This window comes from Crocuta crocuta, unplaced genomic scaffold (assembly GCF_008692635.1).
Source record: "Crocuta crocuta isolate KB4526 unplaced genomic scaffold, BGI_CrCroc_1.0 scaffold23, whole genome shotgun sequence".
Taxonomy (NCBI): Eukaryota; Metazoa; Chordata; class Mammalia; order Carnivora; family Hyaenidae; genus Crocuta; species Crocuta crocuta.
This window is the reverse complement of record NW_027529439.1, coordinates 171347-187571: the sequence shown is the minus strand read 5'-3', so window position 1 is coordinate 187571 and position 16225 is coordinate 171347. Positions and strand designations below refer to the sequence as shown.

Sequence of the window (16225 nt, the reverse complement as noted above, 5' to 3'; positions counted from 1 at the left end):
GCCACTCCAAGGGCAGCACATGGATTCATAGGACCTCTTGTTTTTCAGGGTGACTTTCACAGTTATTTCTCATTTTACATTAATTGAGACTGTGCAGAGACTTTCTCACTGTGAGCTTAACATATTCCCTGGAAAGACAGGTAATGCAACAACCAGACCTGCCTGTGTACCAGAACCTTCCACTCCATGCAATGCCAGGAGGTCTGTGGTAAGTGACAGGAGTGATACTGAAGACCTTGATTCTCTAAGTGCTAATTTTCTCATGGGGGTCTGCCCCTGAATGAGCAGGAGTTGGTGCGTGCAGGTGTGCACTTGAGACTCGCTCTCCTCACATCTGGCCCTCTGAGCCCTCAGGCTGATGGTTCACCTAGCCCCATGGCTGAAACCATGGTCCCCCAGCTCATTCCAGTACACCAGAAAGCCCATCTAGTACTCAATTCCAAGCTAATCCCCAAAACTGCAAAGACTTGTCTTGTTCAACCCCCTCAAAACAGGGTAATGTTTCTGGCTTGGAGGATGGCAGGGCAATGGCCCTGGAGTGTGACCAGTTTCCTCTCTTTAACATGTTCACCCCTGTCTCTCACCACCCCCTGTCTGTGCCACCCTCCCTTCCAGGGGCCGGTCCCCAGAATAAGGGGAACATCCCAAGGCAACTCTTGCTGCCTTTAGAGCCCATCTCATAATCACTTAAGTAACAGATCTTAAAGCTGGACAGCTACATGCAAAAGAATGAAACTGGACCACTCTCTTATACCGGACACCAAAGTAAATTCAAAATGGATTAAAGTCCTAAATGTGAAACCTTAAACCATAAAAATCCTAGAAGAGAGTACAGGCAGTAAGGTCATCGGCTGTAGCAACATTTTTCTAAATAGGTTTTCTGAGACAAGGGAAACAAAAGCAAAAACAAACTATTGAGCCTACATTAAAATAAAAAGCTTCTGCACAAGGAAGGAAACAATCAAAACTAAAAGACAACCTACTGAATAGGAGAAGCTATTTGCAAATGACATATCTGATAGACAGTTAGTAGCAACACCCAAAAACAAAGAATCCAGGGAAGAAATGGGCAGAAGACATGAACAGACATTTCTCCAAATAAGATATCCAGATGGCCAACAGACACATGAAAAGATGCTCAACATCACTCATCATCAGGGAAATACAAATGAAAACTACAATAAGATATCACCTCACACCTGTCAGAATGGGTGAAATCAACAACACAAGAAACAACGGGTATTGGCAAGGATGTGGAGAAAAAGGAACCCTCATGTGCTGTTGGTAGGAATGCAAACTGGTGCAGACACTGTAGAAGACAGTATGGAGGTTTCTCAAAAGGTTAAAATTAGAACCACCATATGATCCAGTGATTACTGGATATTTACCCAAGGAATATATTAAAGCAGCAATTCAAAAGGATGTATGCAGCCCTGTGTTTATTGTAGCATTATTTATGATAGCCAAATTATGGAAGCAACCCAAGTGTTCATGGATAGGTGAGTGGATAAAGAAGTGATATATATATATATATATATATACAAGGAATATTAGCCATAAAAAATAATGAAATTTTGCCATTTTGCAACAACATGGATGGATCTAGAAAGTCTAGTGCTAAGTGAAATAAAGACAGAGAAAGACAAATATCATATGATTTCACTCATCTGTCGAATTTAAGAAACACAACAAAACAAACAATACAGAAAGACTCTTAAATACAGAAAACAAACTGGTGCTTGACCAGAGGGAGGTTGGTGGGAGGATGAATGAAATAGGTGAAAGCGATGAATACTACACATCATGATGAGCACTGAGTAATGTATAGAATTGTTGAATCACTATATTGTACACCTGAAACTAATATAACACATATATGTTAAAAAAAAATAATAAAAGGAGTAGCGGAGTCTAGGCCCAGCTGAGCATGAGACAGTGTCCTGCCTGAACACACCTGAAAGCCCAGCATTTCTAGCACACACTGGAGGACTCCACAGTCCCTTAATGTCATTCCTACTAGGACAGGGTCCTGGGTGCTGGATTAGAAAGGCTGCCTGGGGAAGAGATCCCCACATTTGCACAATTTAAAAAATGCCTTAGAAGTTAGGCAGTTGGAATTCTGGATTTGGGGTTTTGGGAATGTGCTTAGAGAGAGTTATGGTCAGCAAGTCTGGGAAACTGCCTTAGCTGTTATCTGTGCCTCTGTTACTTGAGTCTTAGGTTTTCTACTATATTACCATGGTATTCATAGTATACTATACTATATTCTATAAGTGATACTGTGTCCTTCTTAGTGCATTGAATCAGAAAGTACATAGTATCATTTTTTCCCTTTATTTGCCATGCCAGGTTGGATCAATTCATGAAGCTTTCTTCACTGTAAAAGTGCCTTCTCTGTATTGTAACTATTAAGGTAATCTGTGGGGTGATACTTTGAGACTGTGTGAATATCTTGTTCCCTTACAGCCTTTGACTGATAGCCCTAGCATCCATGCCTACATTTATTTGGTATTTTATAGAGAAGAGCTTCCTTTCTTTCTCCTCACCTCCATTTTATTTCCTTTTCATATCACTCCGGTGTCATAGATTTCTTTTTAAAATCCAATACATTAATGTCACTGTGAGTATCTGTTACATACCCCAGTGAAAGGAGAGCCTCAATTCCACAACACCATTCTAGCTGATGGTCTTAACTGTACTGAGGTTTACAATTACTGACCTCTCAAAAAAAATGCATTTATTGTTTGCTTCCCGTTTCCTGAAATTCCAGGTCTTTGTTCATTTGCAAATATTTAATTAACCATCACAAATTGGCCAGTGGTGTTTCTGGGATCCCTGGCAGTCTTTACCCTTGGCTTGAGTAGTCTCAACAAGGGCTGGCGAAGCTTCCAAGACCCTCAATTAACTAACATTTATTGGTTGAGACACTCAGAAGCTTAAGTAGACCAAAAATTTCTGTTTTCCACATCTAATTTCTTCTAACTTCCAAAACATTTCATTCCACACACAAAGACATCCTTTGTCTCTGTTTCCAAAGGAGGGAACTAGATATAGACCGTCTTAAATAACTGCTTGAAAGCACTTAAAAGGTAATTTATCTCCAACATACAGAATAGCTCATTACAAAAAAATAACTGAACCTGGATCAATATCCATCACTTCTTAGTAAATGAATATTTAAAGTGGTCTCCCAAAAATAGAGTACCTGACAGACAAGGTGAGCTGACTGGCCTCTTGACCTTCTCCCATTAGGAGGGCAGGTGATAGCTAAGACCAGGCTGCCAGAAAAACAGTCCTTTTCCTTGGAGGGGCAAAGATGAGCCCACTTTCTTTCTATTTTGTCTGTTCAGAAGCCTACAGTTTTGTTGGAAGATCCAGGTTCTTCATTAACTCTGACTTGGCCCCTTGACCTGGCTCCCTACCTCTAATCTGAATCTACGTACTGGTTGTGTTGGCAAGGAAAAAATATTTTCCTCTACCCATCTCAAGTTCTTCACATGGGGCCCTGTAAATTTGGCTAGTCAAAGACAGATTAACTAGAGAAAAAAAAAAAACCGCATAAGTTTATTAGCATGTGCAGCTCATACACCTGAAAGTACCCAGAGATGAGTGATGCAAAGGGGTGGTTAGAGCTTGAGTTTATATATCATCCTAGGCTAAAACAAGGAAAGGGTTTGGGGCTTCTAGCCAGGAAGGCAAGTTATGGGAAGGTGACCAGAGTATAGTGAACAAAAGTTGTTTAGTAAACTCTTATAGTCAGACCTGTCAGGAGAGGAAAGGTCCCTACAAATGGAAGTACACTTTTAAATGTGAATTTCCTTTATTAAAGGAAAACTTGTGCCCTGTTTTAAGAGCTTTTCCTGTTTTTGTTCTTTCTCTGTGGTTTTTAACTCGAGATAATGCATAGACCAAAAAGGCATTTTGGGGGATGGCACATTCTCATACCCCTCAGCTGCTCTCTTTGCTCTACCTACACTGGACTTGCTATTCTGTGAACTGTCCAAGTGGGTACCTAACTACCTCGGGACTTTTGTACTTGCTTCTCCCTCAGATTCATTACTCATTAATATATATATTTTTTAGTCTCAACTCAGATATCATCTCCTGTCACTGGCTACTTAATGTGCTTTTCTTCACAGCACTTATAGCTATATAAAAATTACTTATTTCAGGGCTCCTGGGCAGCTCAGTCAGTTAAGCCTCCGACTTTAGCTCAGGTCATGATATCACAGCTGGTGAGTTAGATCTCCGCTCCAGGCTCTGTGCTTATACCTCAGAGCCTGGAGCCTGCTTTGGATTCTATGTCTTGGTCTCTCTCTGCCCCTCCCCCACTCACACTCTGTCTCTCTCAAAAATAAACAAACTTTTAAAAAATTAAAAATTATTTATCTGAAAATGGCTGAGATGACCATGGAGTTCATTTACCCATTCCAGTGATATTAGTGGCCACCTAGAGCAGTTGAGTGTGTGGATAGGTGGGGCAGATAGGGCATTCCACATTTATTGTCCCCCCAGAAGTATGCAGCTAGAAGAGAGTCCAGGTAAGGAGATAATTTTGGAAGCATCACACAAGGAAAATTCCTGCACCTAGACTTTCATGACATCCTTTGCAGGCGAATTTGACCTTCATGTACATCAAGAATCTTTACTGCTCCATCAGTCTAAGACCACCGACTACAAACCTGCAAGTGGCTCAAATTGGGTTTACTGACTTACTGCAACGAAATATCTGCAGGTGATGGGACCATGGGGCATTTCAAGAACACAGGAAAAGGCAGTTTATGGGGTGTGGGGGAAAGGGGTCAAAGTGAAACTCTAATGAAGCAGTGTTCTCACAGGGTCAGAGCAAAGCAGGGATGCGTGCAAGGTGGGCCTAGGCGCAGTTTCCCTGGGAACTCCTGTGTTAAGCAGGTTGGGAAGCTGTGTCCAGAAACCCCTTATGTGAGGCTCTCACCTAGGTGGAGTGGAGGAGGCTGCGTCTCTGTCATAGTGACCCAGATTCTGGGCCAGAGTGGGATGTTTCCTTCTTCTGACGGAATTTAAAAGACAAAGTGAGGGCCTGTGATTTAAAGAACAAGGTTTCTCTGAGTAAGGAGCGGTGGTCTCTCACAGGGGTAGTTGTGCCCCTTAAGGGCTGCAGCGCCCCTGGGGAATGCTGTCTCCTGTTCATCAGCCATGCCTGTCATCTCAGTTGGAGGGTAGCAGGCAGGCTGGCACTTTCTCAGTATAAACAAAGTTTTACATTCTTACCTGGTGTTTTCAGAACCACCCCACCCCGAGTTCAGGAGATTGAGCCCACCAGGCCTTGACGCCTGCATTTCTAGCATGCATCCGGTTTTCCTTCCCGTTTACCAGGCCGTGACCGCACCCCAGCACCCAGGAAACTCCTGGCTGGGGGAGCCGGTGACCCTGACCGGGCGAGAGACGCCAGCCCCAGAAATCTCGAAAGCCACGATGGCAGGGTCCCCCCTCATGATCCTGGGGAGCGAGAGGGGCGGGCAGGACCGACGTTCCGACTCCGCAGTCCTCCTTCAGTCGCGTCTCCCCAGGCCGGTTTGGCTATCTTGGGGACAGACACCCGCTCTTGGGTGGCCTGGGCAGGTGACTTCATCTTTCTCATCTATAAAAAGGCACACCTCTGCCAACGTCCAAGAACTAAAGCCTTTGCCCGGGCCCTGCCCAGTCTCTCCGGAGGCCCCTCCCCTGCCGCCCAGCCCATCCCTCCTGCGGCCCCGCCCCCTCCGTATCACCGCCTCTCTTTTCCACTTGGCCCCGCCCCGGCGCAGCGCGCAGGCGCGGCCCGTGCTGGCCTCGCGGCGCCGCAGTGCCGGGCGCCAGACCGCCGCAGCATCCTTCGTGTTGGCGTGTCGTCCCTGATCTGCATCTCGTCTTCTTCCTTCCCTGCCCGCGCGATGGCGAAGCCGCTGACTGACAGCGAGAAGCGGAAGCAGATCAGTGTGCGTGGCATTGCGGGCCTGGGAGACGTGGCGGAGGTGCGGAAGAGCTTCAATCGGCACCTGCACTTCACGCTGGTGAAGGACCGCAATGTGGCCACGCCCCGCGACTACTTCTTCGCGCTGGCGCACACGGTGCGCGACCACCTGGTGGGCCGCTGGATCCGCACGCAGCAGCACTACTACGAGCGCGACCCCAAGGTGAGGCGGCCCGAGGCAGGCCGGGGTCGCCTGCCCAGGGTCACTGCGCTTGTCCTGCCGCGCCCGCTGCCCCACCCCGGAAAATGGCAGCCCTTGTACCGTGTCTCTCGAGTCACGGGCCCCTGTGAAGAGACAGAGCGATGCACCTCTCCCAAAAGGATGCACGTAGGGCCCATGTTTGCGGACTGTCTTTTAAGTTGAGCACGGCCACCCTCTGTCAGCCCCCGCAGCTCATCGGTGGTCCACGCCGATTAGAATGGCTTTGGTTGGGATCAGGTCTCCCCCACCGCCTTCCCCCTGGTGGGTCAGCCAGCTTTGCACAGGCCTGGCCAGGTACTTCCCGCCCTACCATCCCGGGCGCAAAGCGGATCCGGTCTGTAGTCTACAACAGACAGAATAGGGTGTTGTCTACACTCGGGGCCGGGGGGCCTAGCCTCGGCTTCCTCTGTTTAGGCCCGATCAAGTCCGCAGTCGCTTTGCAGAAGGAGCTTGGTCTTGCAGGGGTCCGCTGTTTCTCGCGTCTCCTGAGCTCTGGAGTCCTGGCGGAATTTTCCAGCCTGTTTCTAGCCGTGTGCTTCCGTGATGGCTGCAGAGTCGGTACTTCCTCCTCCCCTGCCCCTGACCCCCACCTTTTGTTTTTTTGCAGCAGAGTGTGAGAGAAAAGGGGACTGGAACCAGGCCTGGGTAGTTTTGTGTTGGAAGGGGGTGAGCTCAGTCATCTGCAGGGGATTGTGGGGCTCTTTTTGGCTAGGCAGTGATCGGAAGAAAATCATTGAGGATGCCTGCTAAAGCAGGGGTCAGGAGCTCAGAGAAGAGGCCCTAAAAGAAGGCTCTGTCTTTGGGGTTTCCACACCTCCCATGAAGAACATTGTTGGGGTAAAGTTCATGGAGATTAATCACGGAGATTGTTACTTTTTTTCATATTTTGCAGAAATTTATGCTTATGGAAGAAAAATACAAAAGAAAGTCACTGATGTGACTCTATTTCTCTCAACCAGATTAAAATGAAGGTGTATGTCCTTTCAGATCATTTTCTATTCTAAATATATGTATACATTTAAAAAAGTATATTGTATATACAACTTTGTGATTTTTCTGTTTCTCATCACATTTGTAACTTTTTTAATTTTTCCAAATCAGTGTCATTGGTAGTTGGGTAGGCCTGTCATAGTTTTGGCCACCCACCTACTACCAGTTTGTTTGGGTTTTTTTTACTTGTTCTTAACCACAGACTTTTGTCTTTTCCTGTCTACTGAGGCAGAGTGACTGGTGAAGAAAGGACACACTTGCAGGCCTGAAGCCAGTTTGCAAAGATTTGTTTTGCAGTATACATATAGGCACTGTGTAGTTGCTTTGTTGATATTATTTTAGTGTTTTCATGAGGCATGAAGAAATGTTTAATAATTGTTAACAGTGATATTCATTGCTTTTCCAAACTTACTCTGGAGCGCTGTTTTTTCTAAAATAGAGATGATAACAAGGACAAAATTGTTAGAATACCAGCTAAGCTGCTTCACACTTAGTATGCAAGACAGCATAGAAGTGGCACCAAGTGGCTAAAACAGGTTTTTACAGCAAGGGTTTAGGATGACTTTGCCAGGGAAACTGGCCAAGAGGCAGTGGCTCCCCCAGAATTCCCTGCTGATGGCAGAGCTCTGATTTGCAACATCAGTGTTGTTGTCAGGGTAGCGGATGACAAGGGTACAGCTTTGTGTGCACGTTCAAGGACATTTCCCTGGATCTGGACCAGAACACACCCCAATACCTTGGGGTTCCTCTTAGAGTGTTTATGTATAATTAGATCCTGAAAAGGACAGTGATGGGCCCAGGGATTACGGAAATGACCTTTCCTGAACAGAATCAATCCTAACAAAACTGCTTTCCTGGTCCTCATTGAGAGGAGTTTTGATTGCCTGCTGTGGTGGCTACAGGCAGAAAATTTTCTGTCTAGAGAAAATTTCATTAGAATCCACACAACCTGTAAGTGGGAAGTTGTTTGTTCTGGGTAGGAAGGCCATTTTAAAATGGAAAATTAGAATTTAAGTGCTTCAGCCTGGCTAATTCATGTTGAAAAATAAGCTTTTTTTTTCCTGCAGAAGTGATATGTTTGCTTGTAGTGGACCAGAAACAAGCTCCACAAGGGTCCAAGCCTGATGGGAGGTAGGCTTCTAATAAAAACCCTGCAAAGCTGCACCCCAGCCTGGAATGGCGTCAGGGATTTGTCCCACTGCACTCTGACTGGGGGAGCCTGAAGATCTATATTTAATACTTTAGAGTGCTTTTACTTAATTTTTTGTCTTTCAAACAACTATGGAAGTTCTTATGATGGAAGAAAAATTGGAAAACAAAAAGCCAGATGGAAAAAATGAACTGTAATTATTGCAACACTTAGAAAAACATGATAAATGATATAAACATTTGTGTTTTACATCTTTTCTACCAAGGTGGAAATACTTTTCATTACAGAAAATAGTATCATGCTGTACCTGTTGCTTCAGAACCCTTTTTAGCCTTCTGTTTTTGGTAATAGCAGAAACAAATGAAACTCAAATGCTCAGGGAAAGAACTTTCAGGCAACCAACTGGCCTGGCAAATCAAGTTAAAAAAAATCTGACTAAAACTGAGGGGTTGGTGCTTGGCAAGAGGTAGCTCTTAGTTCTAAAGATGGTCCCAAGATTCTCTGAGGTGATGGCAAGGTCAGGAGTCTGGGAGGAAGCCCCACTCTGAATTCAGAAACAGAAAAGAGATGGATGGTGAGGGATGGTTCGTATGAGTCCAAGCTCCTTTTAGTCCTGGCTTTACCATGCAGTCTATGAGACTTTGGACTTGGCTGGATTTCTTAATCTTTCTTGGCCTCAGTTTTTTCACCTTTAAAATGACAGGGGTGGAGGGAGGTAGTCCATTTCTGAAGTCGCTTGCCATTCTAAAAAGTTGTGGCTTTGTCTTTGCTTATAAAATGTTTCCATTTTATAATTGGAAATTATAAATCGGAATTATAATTGGAAATTATAAATTGGAAATTCCATCTCTGTCCAAAAAGAATTAAAGAATGCCTAAGCAAGGCATGACACAGAAGTTTCAGATTAATAGGAGATCTCAAAGAGAAAATTGGGGCCAGAGAGTAAGGGTAGGGAAACAGGTTGCGTTCAAGAGCAGTGTCAGGACACAAAGTGCAGACGTAAGTTCTGGCAACTAGAGCAAATGGCAGCTCATGTCTACTTATGGGAGTCATAGGATCTCTGTGATAGCTTCTAGAAGGGGCAGGTGTGAGATATCTTATGTGGGACTTTCAAGTGGATAGTGTACAATGTGGACAGCTGGCCTGCTGCATCCCTGTAATGGATGGAAGAGTCTGTTTACTATGGCTTTTCCCCATAAACTCTGGACATAGCCACAATAGTAGATTAAAGAAAGTAATAGTCCACCACCACCACGGAACCCAAACTGCAGTCTCAAATATTTCAGATAGGATAATCATAATGAATACAATTACTCTTATGGTTTAGCTGGACCCTGGAGTTGATCTAGACCCTGAAGAACATCTAGCGCAGTGTTTTTGCAGCTTTGTCTGCCCACCGCCCCACTTACAAGACTTTCTTTTAATTGGTGGTGAGACCAGCCACTGGAATCTTTTTAACACACCGAGTTTTGGTTTGTTTCCACTTGTCTTGTGAAGTTGACCTTGTATCCCATGGGCAGGCTTCCCTGACACCAGATAGCTCAATTATTTTCCCTGGCTAGAAGCTTGACGAAGAACAGATGTTTTGTGTTGCTGATTAACCTGACAGCTCGCCAAGTGGAAGGTAGGGTTAAGCCATCACTTTATGAGATTAAGGAGCCTCTCAGAGTGTAAGCCATGATTTTTCATAGAAGACAATTTGGCCTGTACTCTTAAGTGCTCTGATGGTTTATTTACTGCGTCAGCTTGGCTGGGCCATAGTGCCCAGATATTTGATCAAATACTATTCTGGATGTTTCTGTGAAGGTGTTTTTTAGATGAGATTAACATTTAAATCAGCAGACTTTGAGTGAAGCAGATCACCCTTGTAATGTGGGCGGGCCTCCTGTTAGTTGAAGACCTTAATAGAACAAAGACTGATTACCCCCACCCCCCACCCCCACATCATCCCTCCCCAGCTGGAAGGGATTATGCCAGGTGACTGCTTTGGGGCTCCAAATGCAACTCTTCCTTGGGTCTCCAGCTTGCCAGCCTGAAAATCTTGAGAGTTTAGTCTCAGACCTCCACAACTGTGTGAACCAGCTCCTTAAAATAAATCTGTATATACATATCTTGTTGATCTGTATCTCTGGAGATCTCTAATATCCCAGTGCTATGGAGGCTGCAGGGACCCTTTGTATATACAGTTTGTGAAATATTGTAACTGACCTCACTTCTGAATCATTGAATTTTTTTTTTCAATGTTAATTTTTGAGAGAGAGATAAAGTGTGAGCGGGGAAGGGACAGAGAGAGAGAGGAAGACAGAATCTGAAGTGCAGCCTCCAGGCTTTGAGCTGTAAGTGCAGAGCCTGATGCTGGGCTCGAACTCACACAAACAGATCAGGACCTGAGCTGAAGTCGGATGCGGTTCTCCCCAGCTGCCCCCTGGCCTTTGTAAATGGCTTTTTAAAAACTTGTATTTTACATGACTTCAGACTTAAATGTTGCAAGAATAATACAATAAATTCCCAATTTTCCTGCAGACTCCCCAAGCATTAAACATTTTAACACATTTGTCCCTTTATATACATATTAGTACATTTTTCTCTGAACCATTGAAAGTAAGTTGCAGACTCGATGCTCCTTTTCCCTTAAATATTTGAGTGTTGTGCTTCCAAAAAATCAGGTAGCCTCTCTTAGACAAACACTGTGAACATTAAACCCAGGACATGCACATCTACATGGTGCTGTCACCTACAGATCTTGTATAGCTCTGCCAATTGCCCCACTGATAAGAAATACAAATAAGAAAATTGGGAGAACTTTATGTCTTTTTGGGTTGTATCTAATTCTTCATTAAACAGACCAAAGCTTAGAGCCATTTAGAAACATTCTGAGACATGAAGCAAATAAACAACAATAGCTGGCTTGTTTTCTACCTTATACAGAATGGGGTTCTTAAGACATGGTTGGTGAAGGGAAGAGACATGAGTACAAAGTTAGCGAGGTAATCAGACCACAGAAGAGTTTGGTTAATAGTGTCTTTGACAGGATCTCCTGGAGTAGGAATTATATGTGACTTCAGTTCTAGCTGAGTGTCTTCTTGGCCTTGAAATGAAATGGTAAAAGAAGCTCAAGGGGAAAGGTAAAAGAAGCTCAAGGTGAAAATGCTTACTAGTACCACACTAGTTATAAATATACTTTGATATAGTCCAGGTCACTTAACATAAATTGATTAGGCTCTGGCTTCTCTGGCAGTGATAAGACTTCTGTGATTGGCTTGGGGATGAGAGAGAGGAGATATTTTGTAGAGCATAACACCACAGAAGGTAGAAGGTAGAGAATTATAAAAAAGTAATGTCATGGAGTACAAAATAAATTTGTTCCCTGCAGAGCTGAGTGATCTCTGTGATCCCTGTAAGTTCTCAAACTGTATTATTTTATTATATTTTACACTTTCCAAATTGACTTTGAGCAAACAGACCTGTGTTCTAGTCCTCGGTACCAGTACCTAAAGTAGAAAAGGAAATCTGTGATCCACGTTGAGACAGAAATCTGCCAGTTACTCACCAGAAGCCAAGTTTCCCTGGTACTTAATTCTAAAAGAATGTGCTTGAGATGACCTCATAGGCTAAGAGTATAAGAGATGGGTAGAAAATGTTCAGCATCCTTAGGGCAAACACAGTGGTGGTTTCATAAAGCTCTTGTCAGTGTGATCCTCCAAAAGCCTCTCAGACATGGCAGAATGGATGTGAAGCAGGATGGCCAGTGAAGATGAGGATGAGCCTTAGCTGTCTAGCAGGTGAGAAGGCTACTGTCCCATAGCAGTCCCTTCGCTGGGCTGGCAAGGACAGGGGGCCCCTGGTGCCTTTGGCGAGGCTGGGGAGCTCACCAGAAGTGGCCTTATGTTGGACCAGTGGTCTCTGTCCCTGTGTCCTATCCAGACCAGCTCTGTCTGGCAGGGAGCTGGTGGTCTTCTGTGGGGGCCACTGTGCCTGCATGTTAAGACATAGTACAGACAGAATCTGATGGACGGGGGAGTGTTGCTGCCTTTTCCTGGGTGCAGGATGACACATCTCTGGCCAGATCCGCCTGTAGAAACAGGTTCATCTCTTGGTGAAAACAGTTGCACAAGTCTGTGTTTTGTTGCCCTGATTGTTGGAGTTATTTCTTTTCCTTCAGGGTGTTCAGCACTTTCAGTTAAACAAAGACTCTAAACATCCTGTTTGGAGAGGGAAAAGAAATTGGAGGTCTCTAAAAGTCCAGTTCTGTTCACAAATCTCCATTGTGTAAAGAGCAAAATGAGGCTCTGCATGTTGCTTTTAAGCACCAGTTCCACAATTCAAGTTCCTTAACTCCTAAAATGTCTTTAGGAAACTACTATGTTGTGTATTTGTGTTGGTCATCTTTTTATCTCTTCACGTTGAGGAAGAAGCTTCTTTTGTGCTTCTCTGTGATGCTACCTATTGGTGTAGACTTTGCATGTAATAAACCGAATTAAAAAATATTAAGGCTGCCTCTAAGCCACTTAAATGTGTAACAGTCGTATTGCAAGAATGGACCATACAAGACAGGTCAGCATCTTGGTTCAGGGCCACAGGTTCCCAAAACTGCTGTAAAGAGTTACAGGGATCCCGTCACTCTGATGCTAAAGCAGGGGAGCATCAGGTTCTTTGGCCAGAGTTCCTTCAGCTGGGAGACCCTGTCCACAGTTGCACAGATGGTGACTGGGGAGTGGGGTGAAAGGGGTGGAAAGAGACTGGGGAAGGCCTGGGTTGGCCTTGGGCCTGCAGCAGCAGCAGAATAAGGGGACAGAGAGGAGCTGGCCTTTTGCAGGTGAGCCCCCTGTGCTTTTTCTTGCACCAAGCCTGTGCCCTCAGGCGGTTCTGTCCAGAATTGCCACCCTGCTAATTAGGTTCCATTACACTCCCTAAAAATCTGGCCCAGCAAGGGGACCAACATTTACTGAATCCATAGCTAGCCCTGTGTTAAAACCCAAGGTAGACGTTGTATTTCTCAGAGAGGTGAAGGGATCCAGGCCACCCCGCTGGCCAGGCCAGGAACCAGGATTAGACCCCAGCGTGCAAGGTTCAAAAGTGTGTGCATCATCTTGGGCAGCCCTGCCATCAAGCCTTCTTCAGTTTGGTTTTACTCTGAACCATCTTAAGGAAACTGGGGAAAAGAAATTCAACACATTTGAAGAGTTTTCTCAAATGTTTTTATAGTTATAAAAATTCTTGTAACAAATCACACAGACAACAACAACAGAAAACACACCACAGGCCAGAGTGCAGGGCTCTGGCTGGGCAAGTGTGCAGCTGTGCCTAACTGAGAGCCAACCACAGCCAGGCTTCTCTGAGTGGGTACTGTCCAGGGTAGCCCTGATGCCACCACTTCTGCTCCCTTTGTATGCAGAGGTGCATTAGGAGGCTGCCTGGAACTATTCACAGAATTGAATAAACTGCTGAGCCCTTGACATTTGTGCTCAACTTGCGAGTGCCGAGCCCAAAGTGGGGTTTGAGCTTACCTGAAGCGGGGCTCGAGCTCACCCAATGCAGGACTCAAACTCATGAACCATGATATCATGACCTGAGTTGAAGTCAGATGCTTAACCATTTGAGCTGCCCAGGTACCCCAAGACTGAAAGATCTTAAGATGAGACCCAACATTTTATGCCTTACAAAAAGATAGTCAAGCTCTTTTCATAGTGCCAGTTAAAAGTTCAAAGCTTTAGCAGGGATCAAACTACAGCTTTAAAAATACATAGTTCCAGGGGCGCCTCAGTGGCACAGTTGGTTGAGCATCCGACTTCGGCTCAGGTCATGATCTCATGATTTGTGAGTTCGAGCCCCACGTTAGGCTCTGTGCTGACATCTCAGAACCTAGAGCCTCCTTCGGATTCTGTGTCTCCCTCTCCCTCTGCCCCACCCATGCTCATGCTATGTCTCTGTCCTTAAAAAATTTTTTTTCAAATACTGTGTATTTGAAGTTCCAGTTAAAGGCAACATAAAAACATTTTGATCATATTTCTGAGTTTCTAACTTGTTATACAACCTCTTGGGGGAGAACCCCAGAAGTAGGTATGTGGGGGAGAAGTGAGCCTTCTTGTGTACATAGGAAAAGTGCATGATTGTGCTTGGAACTTTCACTTACACTCTTCTCAGACAGCTGGGTTTTGTTGGGCTCAGTGTGTTCTCAGTGGTTACTAAGCCCTGTGTGGAGGGAGGGGCGGCACAGTGCTATGGAAACCCCATATGACAATAACTCAGTTCAAGTGCAGAGTAAATAGCGTCCAGAAAGAAGCAATGGGCCATGAGCAGTGGTGACAGCAGCTGTATTCAGAGTGGCTGTGGATTCACTCACTGCACTGCCATGTTTTTGATTTAAAGGACATTGGAATCTGGGCAGTAACTGAGAAGCCATACATTCAAATGATTGAAAAGGTGAGAAAAGTCTGTCAAAGACTGAACTTGTATGTATGCATGTTCTTTGTAACTATGTATAGAAAGTTTTCTTCAGTTATATAGTGAAAAATGTTTTTATTTTTTTTAGGTTTATTTATGTATTTTGAGAGAGAGAGAGAGAATCCCCCAAGCACTCTCCCAAGATGTGGGGCTCCAACTCAAAAACTGTGAGATCATGACCTGCGCTGGAGTCAGATGCTTAACTTGACTGAGCCACCCAGGCATCCCAAAAATGTTTTTAATGTTTTATTCAGTTTCTTTTTTCAGGGACACTAATTTTCAGATGGATATTTTCCTCTCCAATCCTTTTCATGCTTTCCCCCCATTTTGTCCACTTTTACAGCCAGGTTTTTGTTGCCAGCTTTCCCCCTGTTTTGCATTCAGTGGTGCCTCCGTTTCTGTAGTGATTTTATCTCTTATTTATTTTACTTCCCTGTTCTGAGTGTGGTTCTTTTGTTACTTTATTAGTGTTTCTTGATGTCTCGAATTAGTCTGTATTAACAAATTGTATTTGCTCCTTGGTAAGTGCTAGGTGTTCTTTACCTGTTTTTATTTCCTGTTTTAAATTTCAGGATGTAGATGCTGAGTTCCATTTCCTTGAGTGGAGGGAATTCTTCCTGAACCTGCTGTTTGCAGCTGGATAATGGAGGAAGGGTCTTGTGTGTGCAGCCTAGAGCCAGCAGCCCTTCCTGGAGTCCTAGATTTATGAATGTGTGCATGTGTTTGTGTGTGCACACATGTGAGTGCATTTATGTGAGTGCACATGTACAATTTAGTGAATTGTGTACAGGTGTGAATGCATGCATGCATGTGCAAGTATGCACATGTGTGGCTGTGCACACAGGTGTGTGCATCTGTAGTTGTGCATGTGTGTGCGTGCATACATATGAGTATAATGTACTTTATTCTTTCCTTGGTTTCAGAAAAGCAGAGACCAGCAGTGAACAGCCACTGTTGCCCCCACCCCGCAGCTTGGAGGTGAAGAGGCGTGAGGGCCAGTTTTCTAATTTAGTCCTAACTGTCCTAACTTTCTGTCCGTGAGTTTTTGGGAGAAGTGAGCAGAGGGACTTTTATTCCACCATCTTCACAACTACAAGTATTCTACTTAATTACAACATTTATTTTACAGTAATCTGTCAAAATTTTGTGCATTATGTCTACTATTTTATATTTTTTGGTAACAGCTTTAAGATAAAATTCAAATGCCATGCAATTTACCCATTTAAAGTGCATAATATAGTGACTTTGTTATATTCACAGAAACAGTCAATTTTAGAACATTTTCATTATTCCAGAAAGAAACCCCACAGCTAAAATAGCTATCACTCACTGCAGACTTCCTGTCCCCACCTTGTTAGGCAACCTATATATATATATTTTTAATATTTAAAAAAAATTTTTTTAATGTTTTATTTATTTCTAGGAGAGAGAGAGAGAGAGAGACAGC

At 44.3% G+C, this 16225-nt stretch overlaps 1 protein-coding gene across 1 annotated transcript in view; it reads left to right on the top strand.

Annotated features, from left to right (window-relative positions):
• Window positions 1-5804: 5804 nt before the first annotated feature.
• The window catches only part of PYGB (glycogen phosphorylase B), a 62340-nt gene continuing 51919 nt past the window's right edge, over window positions 5805-16225 (top strand). The window contains exon 1 of the mRNA XM_077760154.1: window positions 5805-6155. Within this exon, the coding sequence (XP_077616280.1) occupies window positions 5913-6155 (243 nt within the window). The 5' untranslated portion in view covers window positions 5805-5912. The remainder of the gene's footprint in view (window positions 6156-16225) is intronic.